Source organism: Danio rerio, chromosome 9 (assembly GCF_052040795.2).
Source record: "Danio rerio strain M-AB ecotype USA chromosome 9, GRCz13ab, whole genome shotgun sequence".
Taxonomy (NCBI): domain Eukaryota; kingdom Metazoa; phylum Chordata; class Actinopteri; order Cypriniformes; family Danionidae; genus Danio; species Danio rerio.
In genome coordinates, this window is record NC_141029.1 from 15,533,696 (window position 1) to 15,558,724 (window position 25,029).

General features: G+C 34.7%; 1 protein-coding gene across 5 annotated transcripts in view; it reads right to left on the reverse strand.

The window, feature by feature from the left end:
• pard3bb (par-3 family cell polarity regulator beta b) overlaps positions 1 to 25,029 on the reverse strand; it is a 702,275-nt gene that overhangs the window by 359,641 nt on the left and 317,605 nt on the right. For all 5 annotated transcript variants that reach the window (XR_015499247.1, XR_015499248.1, XM_087267580.1 and 2 more), the window contains one exon: positions 10,094 to 10,279. Coding sequence is in view for 3 of the 5 variants with exons in the window: in XM_087267580.1 (XP_087123706.1) it covers positions 10,094 to 10,279 (186 nt within the window). In the remaining 2 variants the exon portion in view is untranslated. The remainder of the gene's footprint in view (positions 1 to 10,093; positions 10,280 to 25,029) is intronic.

Consider the following 25,029-nt stretch of genomic DNA (forward strand, 5'->3'; position numbering starts at 1 on the left):
GCTGTTAATTACAAGCTGCTCACTGATAAGGATAAGAAGAGCAGTGGGCATTTAGGCAACATGTCTCCACTAGAACAATAGGTGAGTCCCATATCGCATACTTATGCACTATTCTACGCCATTTTTAGTATATATAGTGTTAGTAGTGCGTTCACACTGAAAACTCTAAAAAGAATAAGTGCATTTTAATTACCCAGATGATGCACTCAATAAACCGGTAAAATGAAATGTGTAATGTTGGAAACTTCGCGCAGTCGCAGCTTTGCTTACGTAGTGGAACGGGGCGGAGCTTTCGGGCACACGTGTTGATTTATTTTATCTATTTTGGAATGTGACAGCAGAATTCTCCAACGAGAGTGATTTATAGCAGCTCCCGGTGGTGAATGTGGTTATATTCATAGCAGTTACTATTTGGTACTTTGGTAATTTATTTTTGATAATTTAATTTGGCAACTGTCAAATGTCATCTAAGAAACAGTTAGAATTTCCGCTTGGTTAATAAAAAAAACAAACAAAAAAAAAAACTTCCATTTGGAATGACCCTACATTCATATACTATGCTGCTGAGTGTGTAAGTGCACAAGTACATAGTGCATATGTAAATACTGTGCCATTAGGGACGCAGCTAGTGTTTTTGTGTATGTGTGTGTGTGTGTAGGCTCTTTTGTGAGGCTTTACTTTTTTATCCTTTTAAGCATTATCTTTTGATTAGAAGCTTTAATTTGCAGAATTTCTGCTTGCTGTTGCCCATCTTATATAGCTTTTGCCTCAGAAACTCTATTTGGTTGTCAAGTTTACTTTTGTTTTCAGTTCTACTTTGTTATTGACTCTTTACTTTTTGTTAATTTGGGATTGAGTTATTAGAGAGGGGGTGCCATTTTTCTTTTTGTAACTGTTTTCTCCTGTTTATCCTGTTTAGGAAGGGAGTGAGGGCATTTTTTATGTATTTTTCTTTTCTCTGATATATCATTTAGCTCTTCCCTTTCTATCAGTTAGAGAACTTTTTGTTTGTTGTTTTGGCCTGATACTCCCTGTTGAAGTTTTCTTGGAACCCTCCCTTAATCATTGAATAAATATTTTGTAATTCTTTATTCAAGTCGCATTTTTCTTTTATTTAGTCCTTTGGGAAGTTGCTCAAGTGACTTCATTGCTGACACACAGACACAAAACTACACTAACATTCTGTGGCATACCTGTGTTCCCCTAGACAGAAGTAAGGGAACATAACAATATTATGAAATCAATTACGAAATTAGCTATGGCAACTTTAACTTTCGGCCCATTTTGGCCCTCAATGATATTTGGCCCTTCATATAAAATTTTGGGCACCTTTGCACTAAACAATATATATATATATATATATATATATATATATATATATATATATATATATATATATATATATATATATATATATATATATATTATTTTTATTTTTTTTACATTTTTTTTTTTACTAAACCAATGACTCAATTTTTTTTGTACTACCACTACTAACAACAACGATGACAAAAAAACTATAATAAAATTAAAACAATGATGATAATAATAATAGAAGTAGTAGTAGTACCATTAATATTATGATCAATATTATTATCATAACCATATTTAGCTAAAAATATGACGATGAAACACTATTGGATGTGTTTAGCACATGATTTAACTTAACAGCTACACTGTGTTTCCCTCAGTTTTGTAAGTGCAAGCCAACAGTAACTTTGCAAGTAGACGCTGCCGTTCACCCGAGCCTCCTCTTGCCTTCCCACTTAGGCTCAGGGGAGAAGACGCATCCCACCCACAGACTCGGGACTCTTCCAACTCATTACCATGGGCTTGGAGAGTTTTTAATTAGCATTAATGTGCTGGAGCGAACACAGGCAGCGCTCTAGCATTTCTGAATTCCCTCACTGGGGACTGGATGGGGAATTAGAAACACGTTCACTGTGCCGGGGACTCAAGCATGAGAACTCACGTAGATCACCTTGCCGTGGCTCCCATCTACCCCTCATCTGAACGGGATGATCTGACTCTGAAGCTTTGAAATGATAGAGACTTAAGACATTCTTTTCTTGCTATACACAACCTCCAGAACCCAAAAGCGGCTTTTCCAACTTAAAGGCCTGACAAAGCAGTGAAGAGACGCTTCAGACAGGTGCAAATCAAACCCTTATCTTCACAAGTACACTTCACACACTCGCACACATCAATGTAAACGCTTTGGGCAAACACACACACACCCAAATGTCTGACAAGAATATTTTTACATGGCTAAGGGAAAGTAGTGAAATGATTTATAGGACATCGGTTCAGCCCATTTGTATACGGTTCTGCTTATAATTTGTCTTAATAAAATCTCCCTAGTAAGTAATAAAGAGCCCCTATTTTGCATTATAATAGGTCATATTTTGGTTTTTGGGTCTCCAACAACAGTCTGAGGTCAAAAAACACTTTCATTGTCTTATAATTTGCATTTATTTTACCCAATTATCCCAACAACTCCCATATGATTTGTTCAGTGATTTAATCTAATCTGCTAATCTGCGTTGATTGGTCCGATGACCCAATCTGTTGTGATTGTGTAACTGGGTTCAGCGTGAAACAGAGAGAGACGCCCACCATGGCTATGAAGTAGCACACAGAGTATATGAGAGCCCTATGCAGGAATGCAATAAATACTCTACTCTTAAACCTAACCCCAAATAACAACAATTCAATACACTTAGTGTTAATCCACAAAAGGGCAAAAGCTGAATTGTATATAAGTCAATGTGCTGCGCGTGTTTAGGAACAGCTGATAGTGGCCATAGCCAAGACAAACAGCAGCGAGTTGCGAGTTCAGAAACGCATTTAAATCGGTAAAGCAAGCACAAGCCACAATTTTAACATGATTTTGTACACAATATGTAAATAGCCCCATAAAGATTTAACTTGAGAGATGCAGTACACTGATTTATAATAGATATGTGATTACAAACCGCGTAGAGCAATTACAAGTTACAATACACAATTAAATACATATTCTGCAAACTACACAAACCCAGTCCCTGACAAAGTCTGACAAAGTCCCCTACATAGTCTCTTTCCTTTTAATAGTAAACGGCCGGCGAATCCCAAGTTGTATAGTAGGTTATTGCATCAAAAATCAGAAAAAAAAATAACAGGAATAAACACAGCAAGAGTTTGGCTATACTGTGGTATTGTTGTGAAAATGAACTTTAACTCTTTATTCCCCGCAGCCAAATCTCCATCTGCAGTGTTGGGCAAGCTACTTGAATAATGTAGTGAGCTAAGCTATTAGCTACTATAATTAAAATGTAGCTTAACTATACTAAAAGCTACCCTTTGGGAAATGTTGCAAGCTAAGCTAAAAGTCACTTGGCAAAAGTGTCGTAGCTACATCTATGCTATTTTTGCAATTCTCATTTTTAAATTGAAGCAACTTAAATCCAAGTCAATTATATCTTAGTGATCAATAAAACTTTTAATGAAACATAAGGCATAATTGTTCAGTTAAATTATTTATTGCAAATAATATGCCAACCAAAGCGAGAGGTGGCGGTACTGCACAAAAACGTTTAATGTCGACCACCGAAAAACAAGAAGAAAAAGAAATCATCATTTTCAACATAATATGAATTAACTTTTCTGCTACACACCAGCCTCACAGCTCTGTGAATGTCAGTGCCGTCATTTATTGATCTGCGGTTTGTAAATGTAGCTTGTGTGGACGCAAATGGGCTATTTGACTAAAAAAATTTGCTACTGAAAAGCTATTTCATTTAGAAAGTAGCGAGGAGAAATGTAGTTAAGCTAGTAGTGTCACTACTTTACTGCCCAACACTGTCTATCTGTCAGTGATCGTCATCTTTATGTCATGATCAGTCATGTGAACGATACTACTCACGATACTAACCGAAGCTGCAAAAAGTATATGTAATATTCTATACTATAATAAGAAAAGAACAGGCGTATTGTTTAATTGTATATGAAAGTTCAGAGTCAACAAATATTTGAACTAAATTAAATTGCAAAAGGTAACACTTTGCAATACAGCCTCATTAGTAAATGTTGGTTAACTGGTTGAAATCAGCAGTGAGAAAAAGGTAGATTACAGTTACTTTACTAATATTAGTTACAAAATACAACTGAATGTTATTAGTTATTAACTCAATTTAATAAAATGATTATGACTTATAAAATTAGAGCTACGATTAAAGAGTAAAAAAACCTTTCTGTTATTAAGATAAATTAATGAATGCCTTACTGTACAGTGTTAATCTAAAATAGCCCTATAAATAGTCACAACATTTTCAATCAATATTTCAGCATATGGTTAGCCAGCTTAATATGTAAAAATGTTAATGCTTGAATTATTCATCTTACCATTTAAGTCTCCAAGTGTGTGGTACTGTTATGAACACCACTGCAAATGCAATGTGAATACTTGTGAAAAATGTGAAAAAAATGTTTAAATAATATATAATTATTCACTATTTCTAAAGTGCCCATAACATAAATATCACACATTTTAATTATCAGGATATGCCAAATCAACAGTCTTGAGGTTAGCATGTGCTCCAAAACACATACATAATTCACATGTTATAAAAATGTAATCAAGATATAAGCATACAAAATTTGAAGTTTTAATTTTTGCCAATATGGACCATTCTTTTATTATTATTATTATTATTTATTTTTGTTTTTTAAGGAATCACTTTTAAGAAGGTCGCTGGTTCGAATTGGGTAAGCTAAATTGTCCATAGTGTATGAGTTTGAATAAGTGTGTATGGATGTTTCCCAGAGATGGGTTGCAGCTGGAAGGGTATCCACTGCGTAAAACATCTGATGGATAAGTTGGCGGTTCATTCCGCTGTGGCGACCCCAGTTTAATAAAGGAACTAAGCCGAAAAGAAAATGAATGAATATATGAACTTTAGACAAACTATACATTTCAAGAATGAAGCGCAGCTGTGGCTGGATTTTATGCTCCAAACGGCAAAAAAGCATCACAAGTCACTTGAGGAGGAGGCATGAATCAATTTTGCTAAGCTGCGACATGGTCATCTCCTGGAATTATTACCAACAATCCATCAGGAAACGTTTTCTCTCTCTCTTTCTCTCTCTCTCTCTCTTAAAAATTAATGGTGGTTTGGGTGCCCCTTTTGAAATTTGTAGAGGTATTAGACAAGGGTGTTCATTATCTGGTATGCTTTATTCTTTAGCAATTGAACCCATTTTAAATAAAATAAGAACTAAATTGCATGGCATAGTCTTACCAAATTGTAAAAATAACCTCACATTGTCAGCTTTTGCTGATGATGTGATTGTTATGGCTGGAAATCAAACTGACATTTAAGTATTAATAAAGTTACTTTCAATTTTTAAAGAATTGTCTTCTGCAAAGGTAAATTGGAGGAAAAGTGAGGCAATATTGCTGGGAAACTGGAAGGGGGGGAAACCGGTTTTACCAGAAGGCTTAGAATGGAAAAAATCAGGTCTCAAATATTTAGGTGTTTTTTTAGGTGATGAACTAACAGTACAAAAAAATTTGGGAAGGAGTATTTGAAGGAATTAAAGGTAGGCTTGAGAAATGGAAATGTTTATCACCAAAAATGTCATTCAGAGGCCGCATCTTAATAATCAACAATTTGGTTGCATCCTCATTATGGCAAAAACTTACTTGTGTTGATCCTCCCATTTACCTTTTAACTAAAATACAATCTGTTTTAGTGAATTTTTTCTGGGACAAACTACACTGGATTCCACAAAGTGTTTTATTCTTGCCTAAAGAGGAGGGTGGGCAAGGGTTAATTCATTTGCAAAGTAGGTTGACAACTTTTAGGTTGCAACATATCCAAAGACTTTTAAATGGTTCTGTTGAATATAAGTGGTGTGCTGTTGCTTTTATAATTTTACACAAGCTTGGAAATCTTGGTTTTAGACCCTAAAAAATTGGACACTTCTGTTTTACCAATCTTCTACAAGAACATTTTTAAAGTGTGGAGTCTTTTTGTCTTTAAACGAACAATGGATATACTGTCACTTCATTGGCTTCTAGAAGAACCTTTAATTCTTGGAGCACGCTTTGACATATCTTCAGAAGGAATATACCCTGGTCTTAACAAGGCACTTATAAACAATAATGTCATCAAGCTGCTACAATTACTTGAATTGACTGATTGTGATTTTAAGCACTCTGAAGAAGTTGTTAAGCGTTTGGGTTTCAGGTCTGCTAGCCTAATTGAACAGGCAATTCTGAGATGGAGAACTGTCCTGAAACCGGCAGAATGGTCGCTGTTGTCCAGTTTTTGGGATGGAAAAAGCATCCCAAATCCAATAGACTCTTTCCCACTTTGATATATTTCAGTTAATACAGAGAATTTTTCTGGTGTCCTTTTGGAATCTGTAAATTCAGTGTGTGTAAATGTTTTATCTTGTACTGGAAAAGTTTTGTATAAGTTTTGTGTGATCAACTTAAATAAGAAAATGTTAGACAAAAAGAGTGACACTCCATGGCGTAATTTTTGTTAAACTTGATAATGAAGTAAAACCTCAATGGAGAGCACTGTACAAACCACCATTAATGAAAAAAGGTGATGATTTGCAATGGAGAATCCTTTATGGGGCTATTGCTGTAAACTCCTGAAATTAGTCCGATATGTCCTTTTTGCAATGAAAGAGAAACCATTTTTCATGTCTTTGTGAAATGTGTTAGATTGGGTCCATTGTTTAAGTTATTGCAAAGTTTTTTTTGCTAGATGTTGTGAGACTTTCTCGGTTGAAACATTCATCTTCGGTTTTAAATATGTAAGGAGTAAGAGATTTTCTTGTCAATTATTGAACTTTATACTAGGACAAGCAAAAATGGCTGTGTATGTGAGCAGAAGGAGGAAAATTGAAAATAACACACAACGTAATGTAGTTATTGTTTTTTCAAGCATGATACAAGCAAGAGTCTTAACTGATTTTAGTTACTATATACAAATGGATGATTTGGAAACTTTCGAAAATATTTGGTGCTATAATAATGCTTTGTGTTGCGTACATGAAAACTATGTTGTTTTTACACTCATTTGAAATGTATAGTTTTTCTTTGATGTAAATTGAATTGACTAATTTATAGTAATATTGTGTCTGTTTTAATGTAATAAAGTTTTTGTAAAAATCAAATCTCTCTCTCTCTCTCTCTCTCTTCTCTTCTCTCTCTCTCTGTTTAAAACTGTTGGCAAAGCAGTCAACAAAAATTATTCCTCCACACCCCATAAGATGGCATAGGGCAGCTGGATTAGTCCAAAAGGGCATAGTACTTTTTTGCGGTTGGGTCTGTTTTAGTTCGGATCATGTTCTCAACACAAACTAACTCCTTTAAGGTTTGTTTTTTGGTCTGCTTTTGGTGTGCACTCGAGTGCGATTACTACATTCACACCTGCCCAAACGAACCGCAGCAAGAGGGAAAACGAACTCTAGTGCGATACAACCAGACTAAATATGGCAGGTGAGAAACACCCTAGGTTTATAATCAGAAAAAAGGTGGAAAGTTACTCAATTTTCCCAAACACTTTCATGTTTCAGGTGAAATGAATGAAATCAGCCTCACATTCAAAGGCATTTAAGGAGACCTTTAAACTTTAACAAGAACTGTAAGAACCATTTTTAACAATTGTTTTTTAAATAAAATCTGACTCACACTAAGAAAATAAAGAGTTTAGATGCAAAAACCTCTAAGTGCCATCAGAACTGTTTGCCTACATTGAGCATTTGTCTTAGCCTCTTGTGTTTATGTTCAGTTATTTCATGTTAAAAAAATGAAAATAATTATTTTTTTGTCATAATGCATCTGAACTCTTCAAATGTAAATTGTATTTACTTAAATGTATTTAAAGTTGTAAATATATTTCAATTTGCTATCACCTCATTTTATTTTGTGCATGACTCATTCACAAAAAGGTCAACTGTGGTTAAAATGCTATTGTTGTTGTTGTTGTTGTTTGTTGTTTTAAAGAAAAATTAACAAGAAAAACACGAATTTCCAATCATTTGTCCAAAAATCCATATAATCAAGATGAATGTTATTTAAACCAAATGGGTAAAAACACCCAATCTGTCACCAACACCCTGAAAATGAACAGGTGCAGCTGAAAAAAAAGACATGTTAGTACAGACAGAAAGATGAGCCTATAGAAATACTCGAGAAGGGTCCACTCAGCACCCTGCTGATAGTCCCCATCCCGTCTGCTGAGGTCAAATAAAACCTCATCAGCGAAGGGGGACAGAGGTCAGAGGTCAAGGGAACCAAAACACATGCCAAGAGTAGCTAACAGGGATCGTGACCTGTTTATAGTCTCCACTCACAACCCTTCGGCCTTGTTTGACACTGTGGACATCTACTACGTCTTCATAATGTCTTGTGGGGGGCATTTAAAAGCATATTTTACTCATTAACTGGTGTCATTAGCTGACTAATTTTACGACAGATGTGGTTTTCTCTGAAATTTAAAGAACATTGGTTCCTAAAAGCCTTTGGACACAAATCTATTTTTCTTTTTTTTTTTTGGTGTTCAAAATTATGATAAAAAACAATTTATTAGATGTTGGTTGGTTTGTTACTCTTACGCTCACCAGTGCATCATTCCTTCAATTAATATAATATGGTAATAGTAATACTAATATAGTAAAAGTAGTAAGTTGTATTTTAAGAAATTGATGTGAAGAAAAAAAATTTTCAACATCATTACTTTAGTCTAGTCTACACATGCTCCATCAGAAATAATTGAAAGTTTATGGTTTGTTTGTGTGCACTAGTTCTCATTTCCCTTTGTGGAATGGACATTCCAGACTGCTGTCCCATGCAGGTACGGAAAGATACATCCCCTTGATGTCAGCTTGGTATGTCCCAGGCTTTAAGGCTCATCCACACAGAATATGTTTTTCTATTGTAATGCATTACTTTTCCATTGTTTTTCTATGTAAATGAGCTTGACAGATGTGCATGACTGTTATCCTCATGCCTCTCATCTTTTGAAGTGGCTCACTTTTTAGATGAAGTGTCAATTCAAAAGAACAACTTTTACACGCAGCGCCTCTCATCAGTGTTAGTTCCAAAGCAGTGACCCCTTATAACCACTTTACATATCCAAGGCTACAGAAGTCTGATGTCAGAATATACATTTCATATTTCCCAGCATTGCTTATGTGGAGGTAAGAATATTGTGTTTATCATTATGTTTAGCTTATATTTAAAAAAAAAAAAAGGGCAGATAAAATATTTTGGTTCTAAACCAGCACTTACATTGCTTGGTTTAAAAGGGGTGTATATTGTCTTACACTAAAAAAAAATGGACATGAGCTTAATGTTTTTTGGGGGATGCAATATATTGGCCAGTGTGGATATAAAAATGCATAGCACATTATTTTTAATACCACTAATTGCACAGCGTCAGTTATCTCTCTGTGTCAGCGGAAGCACAGATGTGACTCTTGGCAGGTCCTTTGCAGCTATTTCTGAGGCTCTGTCACTAAACTTTAGCATTTGTCAATAGCATATGTTTCTCAATATGCTTTATACCTCAATCACATTGTCAAAAAAAAAAAAAAGTTATTTAAAGCACAATTACATGTTTTAGCATTATTATTTTTTACACTATTTCACTTGGATGGTTAATTTAACTTTTATTGAAGACGAAAGTTCTAAACGTGTTATTGTTCAAATCTGGCATTGGTCAACACATTTGTGTTAATTTAGCTATTTTTATCAGCAGTGATGTTTGTTTATTTTTATTGTCTTCATTTATAAGTAAAAATGTGACTTTCAGCTAACCATTCCTAATGATAATTTTAGGGGGGGAAAAAAACTAAAATGTATTACGTATATTATTATGTAGTTCAGCAGATGATTGTTTTCTGGTGTGAATGACCTTCTGCCACTTTTCCAAAAGATCAACTAGAAGTAACTATTTGTTGCTCCTGCAACTGGGATTGATGGCAAGACTTTTGTCAGGTAGTGTACTACTGGAAAAAAGTCAATTCTAAGAATTTATATATATTTTTTGCATTTCATAAATACATATGATATGTAAATGCAATGTGATACCTTAAAAGCTGCTCCTCCATGGATGATTGACTTAATAAAGATGCCCAAGTCCTCGCCAGTCTCGCGGGACTTATTACCCTTCAGACTGACCCCTAACCCTGCGGAGCCAGAGTCATTGAGAGGGACCTCAAACATCAGCTGCTCCTTCCCTTCCTCTGACAGCAGCAAGCGGGCCTGCTCCTCTTTCTGCAGGGAAAACAACAATGACGGAGGAGAATGAGACGAGGGAGAAGACAGGTCATTCCATTTCAACATAAAAAGCCCACTATTTTAGCAGAGAATAGCTCAACCTTTTCATGCCTCTTTTCTGCCTGTGATGGCAATGGGGTCATTTAGAAACATAATCCATTCTCCATTATGGAGTCCAGCGCTCAGCTCCCCGCTGCATTCTCCCTCCCGCTTTCCCCATTTCCTTTCTTTCCTCTTTGTCTGCTTTCTCTCTATCTCTCTCCATAATGATGCTAAAATTACCTGTACATCTCTTCAGCAGAAGTTTGTTTTAAAATGACTGTTAATATGAAGGAGGAAGGGGGAGGGGGGGTGACATTATATCTGTGTGGTAAAAAATAATTTCTGTCGCCACGGGAACAGGCTTTCTTTGCAGGAAAAGAATGAAAGAGAGCAAATGAAGAAGAAAATGGGTTTAAAAAGGTCTGAAAGAAGTTTGTTTTTGATCTATATAATGGCATAGTGTCTGCTAGAAAGATATAATGAGAGAGAGAGACATGTTGACGCCAAAGTGTCTAACAGAGTTTTAATGTTACACGAGAAACATCCTACTTTCTTAATAAGCATGTTTGATGGAACATATCTTGAATAAGATTTCCCTTGCCCTTTTTATATATAACAGTTTGATGTACCATGTAATCATACTCTTAATGGTCACAACACAAAGCTCAATCCCCTGTCTTAAAAGACCATTTACAGCAACTATAGGCTGTGCAAATCTCACCTTTCCTGTTTTCTCCTGTAGGCTTGAAAAGGGTTGCACCAACTAAACAATACTGGTCCTCACTGTGCTATCACAACAGTGCTGACCTGCTGTGGGATAGACTCTACAAGAACCCTGATGGTGTCCTCTGGGTTCTGGCACCAAGAAATTAGCAGAAGATGCTTCAAGTCATGTTGTGAGGTAAGGCCATTATGGTTTGAATTTTTAGGTCTATTAAATCTGCAAACGCTCAATTGATACAAATCTGGGGAATTTGAAGTATGGGGCAACACCTTGAACTATTCGTCGTGTACTTCAAACTGAACTGAACTTAATTTCTTACCTTACCTTAACTTACCTTACTTCAATTCAACTAATAAATCCTGCAAATGCTCAACTGATACAGATATGGGGAATTTTGAGTCCAGGCCAACACCTTGAATTCTTCATGTAATTCAAACTGAACTGAACTTAATTTCTTACCTTACCTCAACTTAACGCAACTAAACTCAACAAGACTAATGAACTAAACTTAACATCTTAAACTCAACTCGACTAATAAATCAAATTCTTAAACTCAATTAATAAATCTTGCAGGTGCTAAAATTAAACAGATATGGGGAATTTAAAGTCCAGGGAAGCACCTTGAACTCTTCTTAATGTACTTCAAACTGAACTGAACCTAATTTCTTACCTTACCTTAACTCAACTAATAAATCTTACAAATGCTCACCTAAATTTACAGATCTGGGGAATTTGGAGTCCAGGGCAACACCTTAAACTCTATGTACTTTAAACTGAACTGTACTTAATTTCTTACCTTACCTTACCTCAACTCACTTTATTGTGCCCAATGGGAAAATTTGTCTTGAACCCTAGAGCCACATTTGCATACACTGAACAAAACAGACAACACAATTCAACATAAAAATTCAAGAAGAAAACATTTATTTAAGTCTACTTGGTACAAAGATTTATTAAAACGATTGAATCTGCACACAGTTAGCCTGTGTTGTCTACCAAAAGGTAGTAACTCGTACTCACAAAATAAATTATCTGAGGGGTCAACTAATATTTTATTAGTTTCATCGAGAACTAATTGCTAATAAAAAGATTCTAAAGACCGATAAAGAGTCTCTTTTCCCTGTGATTCTCATGGCTGTCTTTACCAAATGTCCAAGCTTGGCTTTAAATTGAATTGTAACATTTCCATTTCCATACCAACCAGTAAATATATAGCATATTATACTTTCAATAAAAGCTTTGTGAAATAATTCTTGAACAATATGTGCAGTGTGGTAGGGTGCATTATCCTTCTGAAAAAGTCCACTTTGAACATGGAACATCAATGACATAAATGAGTGTATACTTGTTCAAAATGTTTAGGTAGGCGTCACATGTCAAAATTACATCCACCAGAAGGATCTAGAATTTTCCAGCATCGCACAACCACTTTCGAAAGTGCATAAGGGTCATCAAAATAACTCTACAGAAAAATTAGTCTGCATTAACCATTATTAATGTTTTTGTGGCCCATGCCACCAGACAAGATAGCCTCCAATGCCCTTACTCTCAGTCTTGGGTTTGTGGTTTGCCCTCCTCTCACCACTGCTGACCAATCCACAACCCTTGCCTTTTCAGAGAAATTCTGACCCATTCATTTTGTCACTACAGTTGGGCTCTCATCAAAGTCCCTCAAATATATTTCCCTGTCCATTTTGTCTGCATGCAGGACATCAATTGCAAGAACTAATTGTTTCTTTTTTTTAATCTATGCAGACTCTGACACCGTTTAAATAGTAATTTTTATGCCTCATACACAACATGTTTAAACAAAAAAAGGGGAATTTATTTAAGCATTTTGCCTACTCGTTTTACATGACAACAACACTGAAAACACATACATCTGAAAATGGGTTACAAAGTGGACGTTTTTAAAGATGCAGTCAAGTCCAGTCTTTGAAAACGATGATGTTGTTCATGTGCACAGTACATGTTTACTAAGGTGTAGATTGAAGACAAGCTTTAGCAAACACACAACAGTGGCAGAATATGCAGTAGTGTTGCTGTTGCTCCAGTGTAAGCAAACGCTTCATTAGCAAAGTGTGAATTTACTTCACATTACAACAGCGACGATGCATCCCACAGAAAGCAAATTCTATATACACACCAGAGTGGCATACAACATTTTTGGCTGTTTTTGCAGATGTGTAAACATGGATAATTTGGAAAACATTGTTGTGAAAATATGAAACTTTTAACCTTATTTTAACATTTGCTTTTTTTGGCTGCACCATTGTCATGTAAAACTATCCTTAATATGTGACACTGTAAGAAGATGATATTCATCTCTCCTGTGACTAGTCATAATGTTTACCTTATTAATCTACAGTATAAAGCAAATCATAAATGCTTGATTACCTAAAGATATACAAAGCACCTGCAATCAACTCTCCAACAATACAGTATTTGAAAAAAGTATATGAAAAGCAGTACACCAAAAGTCTGTCCAAACTCATAGTATAGTAATAGTATAGTAATAGTATAGTAATAGTATAGTATAGTTTAGCATAGCATAGTATAGTATAAATACAGTGATGCTGGTTTAATACATGACAAAAAAAATATAATCCCTTTAAATTTCATTCATATTAACCATGTTCATACATAGTACACGTTATACAGAATAATATGCTTTTGAACAGGTAGGAGGTTTAATTCATTTATTTTCCTTTCGGCTTAGTCCCTTTATTAACCTGGGGTCGCCCCAGCGGAATGAACCGCCAACTTATCCAGCACGTTTTTACACAGCAAATGCCCTTCCAGCTGCAACTCATCTCTGGGAAACAGGTATGAGGTTTGTTCAAATTTAAATGCAACTACTCTGACAGTGGATGATTTTGGACACACTGCCTAATTAAAGGTCATTGAAAAATGGTCATATAGAACTAAATAAGCCATGCAAAAAGGCTTCAGGTGATATGGTTCAAATGATATGAAGAAATAGAAAAATTGTCCCTCGTGCCACATGATAAAAATGTGATTCACAACCAGTAGAGTCAAACAAATCCATAGACCTGACAGGAGCCACAAGGATTGAAAATATTATGAAATATTATTACAGGAATGAACAGGACTGAGAAGACCGGCTAAGACGGAGTATGTGTGGGTCAGCAAGGCCTGGTTTATCTCTGTTTACTGTGGGATTGTGGGTTTTGAAAGTATTAGTGTCATGCACTCACAAACACGCGATCGACTCAGCAACTCTGAGAAATTCTGTGAAGACTGAAAATACCGCTGACTGCATGTCATGGGGAGGACAGGAAAAAGTGAGGGGTTTAAGGAATTTAACCCTGAGCAGATCCCCTAAATGCCCTCAAAATAACTTTAAAATGCCAGAGTGACCGACTCGCACGTGTCAGAACTGTTTAAAGACCGTCAACAAACGATAAGCTAATTATTTATTCATTTACCAAAGCCATTTTCAACTGACCTCCATAGACATGTGAACTTTATCAGACTAGCCAACCTGCCATTTGTTCATCTACAGATGTGTTTGAGTAGCTAAACCCAAATGAAAGACGCCAGCCATGTGAGGTTCTGAATGAAGACAAAGCTCTGGGATCACATCGAGTCTATCAGCTGGGGAAATCACAGGGCTAAAGCCCGCTGTGTGTACAGCTAGCAGCACGTCTGTATGCTAACCGTGGTGATATTTCACAACCGAGCCCCCTGCCAAGACCTTGTTCTGATTCAAAATGCCACATCACATTTCCTTTAGCCATTTCCCCGGAGTTTATCAGTCAGCATGTTCCCCTGAATCAAACATATGGTTTGTGATGTGATTTTACATTTTTTCTGTCGCACATTACAAAAGTTTATATAATTAGTATTGTCATGATTTACAATGCAGTAAATGGTCAAACATTTATTTTTCTTCATTTGATCTATTGATATAAAAACTGCTGTATTACAAATATAGACCAATCTCAAAACAGTCTTATGGAGTGATCTCAAGCATAGTTCAAAAAATTACAACTATTATTTATACAGTAAATAATTGTTTTCATCTACATATCTAAAAACATAGCATATACATTTTGCCACTGAAAACCATGTTCTCTGGTGTGAAGCTTTATGTTAATTTTAAAACGGGCAATTCCAGATTGAAATGAAGGACTTCATGTAACTGGATCATGTAACTGAAGCCAGATCCCGATTTCCACATGTTAAGTTTGTTTCTTAGAATGTTTCAAATATTCACATACTTTTTTTAGAACCACTATAAAATAAAACAAAAAATAAAAAACCAGTCAAAGCTCAGATCAAGTTTAAATCACTGATGATTGCTTACAGAACAGCCACTGGCACTGCACCCTCTTACCTCCACCTGCTCATGAATGATTATCCCCTCCAGAAGCCTCCAAACAGGGAGTGAGCACAACCTTGTAGTGCCATCGCAGAGAGACCTCAAGTCACTTTCCAAAGCCTTTTCATTCAATGTTCCATGCTCGTGGAATGATTTTCCCATTACATGGTATCACACAAAAACTAAAAACCCATCTTTCCGAGAGCACCTTAATAAATAAAATCTACAGGTGAATAAAACCACCTGTAGAAGCACTTTCTATCTCTCATTTTCTCTCTCTCTCAAAAAAAAAAAAACAGTTTTACTCTAGCACTAATTTTTTTAAGCAAAAACAAGTTTTTTTGAATAATTAGCACTTCTTGTATATATTGCCTCTTCTTGTTGAGTCGCTGAATGCCTTCTCAATTGTAAGTTGATTTAAAAAGTGTCTGCTAAATGACTAATTGTAAATGTAAAATTCTTAAGTTTTATTGGTGTGACACCTCTTATTTTTTAACAACAAGCCCAACAAGCCATGAAGACAAAATAAATCATATCGAATAAATAAAACTATATGAAAATAAGTGTCCAAGAATGGAGATAAATCACTCTCACGCTAGTTGTCTTATTTATGCCTATGTTGTCTTTGTATTATTCAGAGCCCCGAGTTTTCGGAATTCTGTGATCGCAGAATCCAATACAAATAATATTTTAAATGCAAAATAATCGGCAAAAAAATAAATAATATCATAAAACATCCAATTCCAAGCCATATAATCAAATTAGATTTATTTCAGTTTGCTATGTATTGTTTTACATGGCTTATAGACATTATAGACAAGACCTGTGCCCTTACAATCATTTCATTACATGGCAGTAGAGGTGAATTGTTTTGCAAAGTCATGGGAGATGGGATAACACATCATGTGGCTCGAATTGGGTGTTTTGTGCATATGACGCACTTCAGAGTGCAAAGGAAAGTTGGAACGAACAACCATTCAGAAGGTCCAGAGAGTGAAATCTGAGAGAAACTACGATTGTGGATGAAAGAGTTATACAACCTTCCTTTAAATTAAATTGCCTTAATCCCAACCGTTTTAGATCTGTTTGAGATCTTGTCTTGACAAAAATGAAGAAGCTTTATTTGCATGATTTGTGCCATTGTGTCAGATTGCACCTTGTTATATAATAATTATTATTATTTTTTTTTTTTCAAAATAGTCTGCAAATTTCTGAGAATTACCACCACAAAATCAGCCAATTTTGTTGGTAAAAAAAATTAAAAACTTAAAAAAAAAAAAAACTAGGGGGGTCTGATTATTACAGTAATTTTTCCTTAATTTTTGGTATGTCACACTGAAGAACATTTACACAGCACAATTGAGTGAAACTGTTTTAAATTACAGTAAAAAAAATGTATGAAGTGTCAAACTATACAAAAATAAAAATGGTGTTTCATAAAAAAAAAACAAAAAAAAAAAACATTGCCACTTTGTCATCTACCCATATGTCTCCACCACAAGTCTCTCTCCAATAAGCTTTATTGTTTTAATCATAATGACAAGCAAAGTCATTTAAACTGCAATTCTGACAAAGGGCATAAGTGTTTGAATAAGCACCGTCTATATGTCTTAGACTTGCTTTGTCTAATCTGCATACACAACATCTGTTCCTCCGCAGTGGAAAGCGTCTTAATGATGAACAAGACGTATGATGTCATCAGGCGGAGCAGATGGATCACCGTCATCTATAGGTACAGCAGCGAATGACATTTCGAGGGCTTAAAGATGAGCAGATCCGCAGCTGTTCGCTCAGGAAATCACACCGTCTCTCATAACCTCTGTGTGTCAGTCACTCACAAACACATTTAGGCCTTAGTCTCTATTGTTTGAGTGCAAACAGACCGGTCTCTCAGAGTTATTGTGCTCTGGGGACTCTGGAAGAGAGCAGGAAGAGGAAGTAAGGAGGTTCTCTAGGGAACCGGGATGCCATCAGACTTTTGCGGTTTCTGTGAGTGAGGGATTTACAATGGCTACTGTTAACAAAGCTTGTAAGGCCAACCCCCGACAAGCAAACACATGCCACAAAAAGAGCTTCTGTGGAAAAGTGTCAATTATGTGTGATCTATAACTTACCCACCTGGGGAGGAATATTTCTCTGATTTACACAGGGGGGATTGGAAGATGTGCACAAGTTTAAAACAATGGACAGATGTACAGTATTCATCTTTCCAAAAAATGTAATTTATAAAAAAAAATGCCAAAAAGGCAGTGGTTTGGAACAGATGTTACCATTAAGAAACCTTGAAGGCACAGCCAATATTTCAAAAAATGCAGACGGAAGAATTGAGGAAATGTTAAATCCAAAGGAAATGTAACTTTGGAAACCTGATAACAGCTACTGGCAAGATTCTGATTAACAGATTTCAATGTGGGGACATGACCTTTATTTGGAGATATTTGTTTATTCACCTCATCTATATGTCTATTAAATTAGCAAATGTACATGCAATATATATATATATATATATATATATATATATATATATATATATATATATATATATATATATATATATATATATATATATATATATATATATATATATATATATCAAATGCATTTATTATAATTTTAGAATTTAATTGTTTTGATATTTTTCTGCACTTTTTTGTTTCTTCTCAAAACCAAACAAATAAAGAAAACATTCTAAACGTTTTTTTTTAAGAGCTTAAACATTTATAGTTCGTAGCCTTAAATACTACTTGCATCAAAAAATGTACTTCATAAAATGCTCATAATGTATTACAGATCACTTCTGGTACTCTTGAGGTGGGATATGGGTATGTTTAGGGGAATGTTTGGAGGTATAGGTAAGTTTCAGCGTGGCTTAAAAGCTAAATTAAGCACTCAGTCAAGTTTACATTATTTTGTACATTATTTTCCATTGCTAATGGAAATTAATCTTACAAACTTGATTAATGTAAGCATTTAGCAGAAAGTGGCATGTTTTACTATAGGTTTTACACCTAGGGTGCTGCCATCCTTAAACCAAACTAAGATAGGTGTGGTTTTCACAAGGTTTTTATGTCCTTCAAACATGTTGAGAGATCAAACTGATCGACTTGAAAAAGCAATATGCCTTGACATAATCCACAAAGACATGACTTAGTAAAGAAAAAAGTCATGTATCATATTAATTGTTGCATTAGTTTAAATGCAAATCCCCTCATCAGGCAGTGCTGCACCAGTGTGAGAAAGTGGACCAAAGAGCATCAAACAAAAGGTATTAACAAAAGAAAAATAAACAACTTAAATGCTTGTATTTGTTGTATTTGCACCAGCTCTGTGATGCACGTCCACAACTTTACTTCAACTTTATCTGTTCAGCTGAAGGAATCGAATCAACCCGTGATGTCAGACATAGCAACACTCCAAGATGGCGTCACCATAGGCCTAAAAGCTATAGTAAAACATGCCACTTTCTTCTAAACAATTACATTAATCGAGTTTGTTTAATATAATTTAGTTAAAGAAGAATCTTTTCCCAGTGATGGTTGCTGGAAGGGCATCCGCTGCGTAAAACATATGCTGAAATAGTTGGCGGCTCATTCTGCTGTGGCGACCCCAGAATAATAAAGGGACTAAGCCGAAAAGAAAATGAATGAATAAATGAATGAATAAAGTAAAATCCAATGTACAAAATAATGTAAAAGGTGTAAGGTATGGTAATGGTGTAATTACAACAGTAACTAATTGCAGATGTAATTACACGCAGGTATTTAATCAATCATAAATACAATGTATAACATGTATTTACACAATAAATACATTGTAACAAATGAATAATTTCAGTGTAAGTACATATTAGTTAAGGCCCCCTAATATGAAGTGGGACCTTATTTATGTATTTTTTGTCTTTACCAATAATCAGAATGTCTATATATTAGTGTATTTTATAATGCAATAAAATATACCATTACTAGATTGGCCAATTCTTTATTGGGTAATCAGTTGTTATTTACTACTTAATATGTTGAAAGTGTCATCACAAACCTGGGATGTTGTTTATCAGTCAGAACAGAAACAGAGACTAAACAAAAACAAACTATAGACGACCATGTTGACAAGTGTGAGGGGATTAAAAAATATCCAAAACTCTATTTCAAAAAACTGTTGTTATAATTTTAAGAGAGAAAAAAACAGAGACTGTGCGAGGATGAATTATTCTAGCATGAATCTTTCAAGTACCTGTGATCATGCATGTTATCAACTGAATTATACTTTAAAAATGTCCTGCTTAAAATAAATTTGGGCTTTTCTGTCAATCTCAAAATCTCTAGAACAAGCCATCTGTTTCACTCACTCATCTTCCACCCACCTTACACCAATGCACATGTACAATTAGCCAGCTTCATCACTTACTACTGAGAATGCCCATGTATCAGTCTTGCTAATGGACTACAAGACTCAGCAGTCATTCTCCTCTGCCAGCCACAGGAATACTGACATGTCTGAGCTCACTGCTACTGCATATGTCAAGACATAAATATAATTCAGATTTGCCATCCACACAAACAAATGAAAGGTTTCCATGTTTTAAGGAGACTTTCAAACGCTTTTACTGTTCAAACTGTTATTATCCACTAATCCTGAACTCAACCTTCGCTAACTAACAAACAAACGAACGAACGAATACTTAGTAACTAACTAACTAACTAACTAACTAACTAAACTAACTAACTAACTAACTAACTAACTAACTAACTAAATTACTTACTGGATATAAAAAAATATATATATTCAAAAAATGTCTTAAAATACCTACTTTTTATGAATTTTCTTGTTTATACATGTTAGTTTTTGCTTCATGATAAAATGTATTCATGTTCAGGTAATAGCAAACCATTTGAGTTTTTTTATTAGCAAGAACTGAACTGAGCTCCCATACATGCGTGCTTATATATCAAAGGTAAAACAACCACAGAAAAAGTCCTCTTAAAGGGGACATTTATACACAATGCATATCAAACATTAAGCAAACGTTACAATGTCACAATAATTAACCTTAAAAAAACAGCGCACTACCAGACTGCTGTTGTGTTTGCAATAAGGAGGGACGAGGCCTAATTCAGCTTCTAATTGACTCTGTCCTGTCCACTGCGACGCTTCAGTTTTTCAGCTTCGCGCACAAGAAAACACACAAGTTTTAATCAAAGCAAGGGCTTATCCTTCCTGGCGCTATCTTGTGGATAGACAAAAGCAACCGTCTTTAGTCTAAGCTCTCTCAGACATTGTAAATAAGTTAAAATAGGCACTATTCTTACAAATAAAGTGCATAGTTGCAATCTAAACAACTATATTCTCCACTAAAAAAAGCCTCAAAAGTACATTTTATTGTCTAACAACAGTAATATGTCAAACTATAGTGTCTCTCTGCTTGTTGTTGGCTGTATGTGGGTGGAGTAATACACAGAGGTGAAGGGTGAAGAGGCATTTGTGTAATGTTACTGGCAAAATATCGCACGACTATCAGCACGACTATCAGATTCAAGAACTTGACAGAATTGTTGTATAACTAACTAACTAAATAAATAAATAAATATTTCGTCTATATTAATGTCTCCTCAAACGTTAACTTATCGGGTTTTACAAACGAGTTAACTTATCAGGTTTAACAGGGAATAAATAAAATAATAAATAAATAAATAAATAAATAAATAAATAATACAATTCAGATTTTATAAGCCATTTTCATCATGGTGAATTAACTTCAAGACCATTGCCAAAAATATTTGGTTTTTCAAAACTTACTGCCATCGCTTATACTTCTTCGCTTTATACTTCATCGCTTACTGCAAAGCAATCCAGCATTCACCTTCAACATCTCAAAATAAAATCACAATAAAAAAGTTCTCAAACTGTATTCAAAGAAATGTAGAAGTGTGATTCTGCTGTAATTAATACACAGTAATTGAAAAATCCATATGCTCTTTTGGATTTCTTTTTACAATGATGTTTTTGCCATTGGGGATCAGCGTCTCTATAGATCTTTTTTGAAATTACATTATGTTTTGCTTCTGGGTGGAAAGTGCAGAATTCATGTGCTCGGGTGGCACTTTCACTTTTCATTTTCGTTAAACATCCCTGAATTTCCATTATGAATAAACTTGCTGCTAGGTCTTTCTTATGGAAAGTTACTGCATGCGCGCTCCCACAACTGTCAAAGCTTGTAAAAGACAAATAAGCTCAGGTGTCTCATTAAAGTTTATTTCACGCACATACAATTAATTGAAACTATTTAAAAATTAATTTGCAAGAATACTCAACACCCTCTAGCATAGTTATGATGTTGCTACACAATGTACATTAAAGAGGCTGCTAAATGTTTTATTCTGATTGGCTGATTTATCTTGTAAGGTTATTTTGCTCAAGAAACACAGCTAAAGTAGTTCCAGGCATATTTTGACCACATTATAGTTCTCTATAACCCTGCTAATTGATACACATGCAATCAATCAATCAATCAATTAATAAATCAAATGTGTCAGTCAATCAGCCAATGAATCAATAAGTGAGTCAAACAATTAAAAAAAAATCAATTAGTCAGTCAATCAGAATGAATCGGTCACATATTAGGACAGTCAATCGATCAACTACTCGATTAATCAATTAATCAGACTCAGTCTTATTAATCATTTATTCAAACAATCAATTAGTCAGATCAATATGTTTTTATCAATCATTTACCAACTGAGTCAATGTGAGGTTGAATCAGCCTATTAGTCAATTAATCAATCAATCAAACAATAAAAAAAAATCAAAATTGTCAGTCGGTCAAACAATAAAAACTAATTAAATCAGTTAAACAATTGATCAAACAGTCAGTTGATCACACTATTCAACTAATCAGTCAATAAATCAATCAGCTGGCCAGTCAGTAAACTTTTCATCAATCAGCCAAGTCAGTAAATCAGGTTAAATCAGTCAGTCTATTACTCAATTACTCAATCAGTCATTTATTAGGTCAGTCAATCGATCAACCACTGGATGACTCAATTAGTTAGTCCTAAACAGTTAATAAATAACTTAATCAGTCAAATTAATGTTATGTTTTTTTTTTATCAATCATTCAACCAATTGAATCGATCTAAAGATTAATCAGTAAGTCAACTTTTCAATCAATTGATCAGTTCATTCAGTGAGTCAGTCCATCAGAATGAATCAATCAGTCTATTACTTTATTTCTCAATCAGTCATATGCAGAACAGTCAATTAGCCAACCAACCATTGTGTCACTCCATTTATTAGTCTTAACCAATCACTCAAACTATCAGTCAAGATAATGTTTTTTTTATCAATCATTTAACCAATCGAGTCGATTTGAACATTAACCAGCCAATTAATTAGTCAGTCAGCCATTATATTTAAATCAATCAATCAATCAATCAATTCACCAATGAATCAATCAATCAATCAAAAGTGTCAGTCAGTCAGCCAATGAATTAATAAGTCAGTCAAACACCAAAAAGAAATCAATCAATCAAACAAACAATTATTATATTAGATAATAAATTAATTAATACATCAATAAGATAATCATTCCATCAATCAGTGGGTAGTCAGTCAGTCAATCATCAATCAGTTAATAAACAGGTCAATCAATTGAGTTAGGCAGTAGATTAATCAATCAGTCGATGTCAATCAATCACTCTATCAAACTGTGAAGTCTGTTTTTTTCAGCAATCAATCAATTGATCAATAAACGAGTTGAGAAAGATGAATCACTGAGTCAATCATTCACTCATTAATTGAAAGAAAGAAAGAAAGAGAGAGAGAGAGAGAGAGAGAGAGAGAGAGAGAGTCTACTTTAAAATAAACCAATTCAAATGGAAAACAAATATTATCCATTTATGTAACTCGTATGAAACATGTAGGTGACAATCAGTCAATGATTCTGACTTCATCTGTTATTAAATGTTAATTCAGCCTCTGCATGGGTTTTACCTTACACATTCAAAATAATTAGTTATGCGTGTGCTGTGACAAGCTTTATGTGTGCACTTGAGCGTATTACTATGATTTAAATGGTTTATTGATAAGTGTGTGATTAGTCAACTATCGGTTAAAATGAACGACTATTAGTTGAACGTGAAAATGTTTAGTCGAGGTCACCTTTAACCCTAGTATGCATCTATGGTATTAAATTTAATTAGTTTCAACTCAAATATCGGTAAACTGTAAAATGTAACTTTCTGTGCTAATAAATTCTAAAATTATTTTATTATATTATTTATTATTATTTTATATTATATAATATTATTATTTTATTATATATTATTTATTATATTTTAGCTAAAGAATATTTTTTTAATTATTTTTTTTACAAAGTACCTTCTTTCAGGGATGAAAAAAAAACAGCAAAAGGAAAGCTCAGGGTCACGGTGCTTGTCCCATCCATTTCCTCTTAATAGTTTTCTGCACAGGGTGATTCAACCCATGAAAGGTGGAAGGAAGGATGAGGAAGAGGAAACATGGTAGCATAGCCATCGTCCTTCACTGCTGCTCTATCTGTCATTGATCCGCTCAAGACTCCCCCCTTTCGTTTGCCCAGAGGGTCTCGGGAAATCAAGACTCAAGGCCAGAGAGACCGTCTGTGACAGACGCTTAATGCAGCATGTAGTGAGACCACAAACACACTGAGCTTTAATGGTCACTTTAGCTTTTTTGTGTTGAACAGACTGAAAAGACAAGAAAACGGGTGTTTTATCTGAAGTCTGGTAACAGGAAGGAACAAAGAGAGCCTGTGAGAGAGACACTCCAGGACAATCGATGATGGGATGTTTAACAAGAGCTGAATTGATTTGCTTGAATCGCTACCCAAATAAAAAAAAAAAAAAAACGCAAAGTAAACATCTAGTTTTGACAGTGTTGAGGCTGTTTAGCGGTGGCATGTGACACGCAGTCTTAAGATTTTATTCAAGTTCTACTTAAAAATACCAAAAAAATAATATTAACTTGAGGTGAGATGTTACATTATGCCTTATGTTTCATTTCTGTGGTGATTACTTGACATTGTCTCCTGTAAATTTTGATTAGCTGGGTTTAAAGATTTAGAAAAGAGCCTATTCCTATTTTCAGTTTGACTGTACAGACACTATTACAAGACTACATAACAAACAAAAAGCCAAAATAATTACATTGTAAGTCTACATAATAAACAAAAAGCTAAATTAAGCAGGTTGATTGCATGATTGTCTTTTTAGGGCTTTACATATTATTTAGAAAAATTATTAATTATAAAATAATTATCTAAATGATATGAATGAAGCTTAAATCTCACTTCTGTTACAAAGCGGTTCTGACAAAAGTGTCTATAGTGACAAGAGTAGTAATGGTCAATAACAAGAACGAATGGGTACATAAATGACAATCCAAAAGAGTAGTTGATACACAAGCAAAGAGATCGATCCAGGCGCCTAACAACAAGAAACAATAAACGAGGGTCAGGAAACATGGCACGGAAAGTCAAAACAAGGAAAACGCTTTTCAGGGTACAAAAACAAGACTCAGCAAAGTCTGCCTGTGTGTGTGTGTGTGTGTGTGAGTGTGTTGTTTATATGGTCCATCTGATTAGTACATCATAAGCTTCCAGCT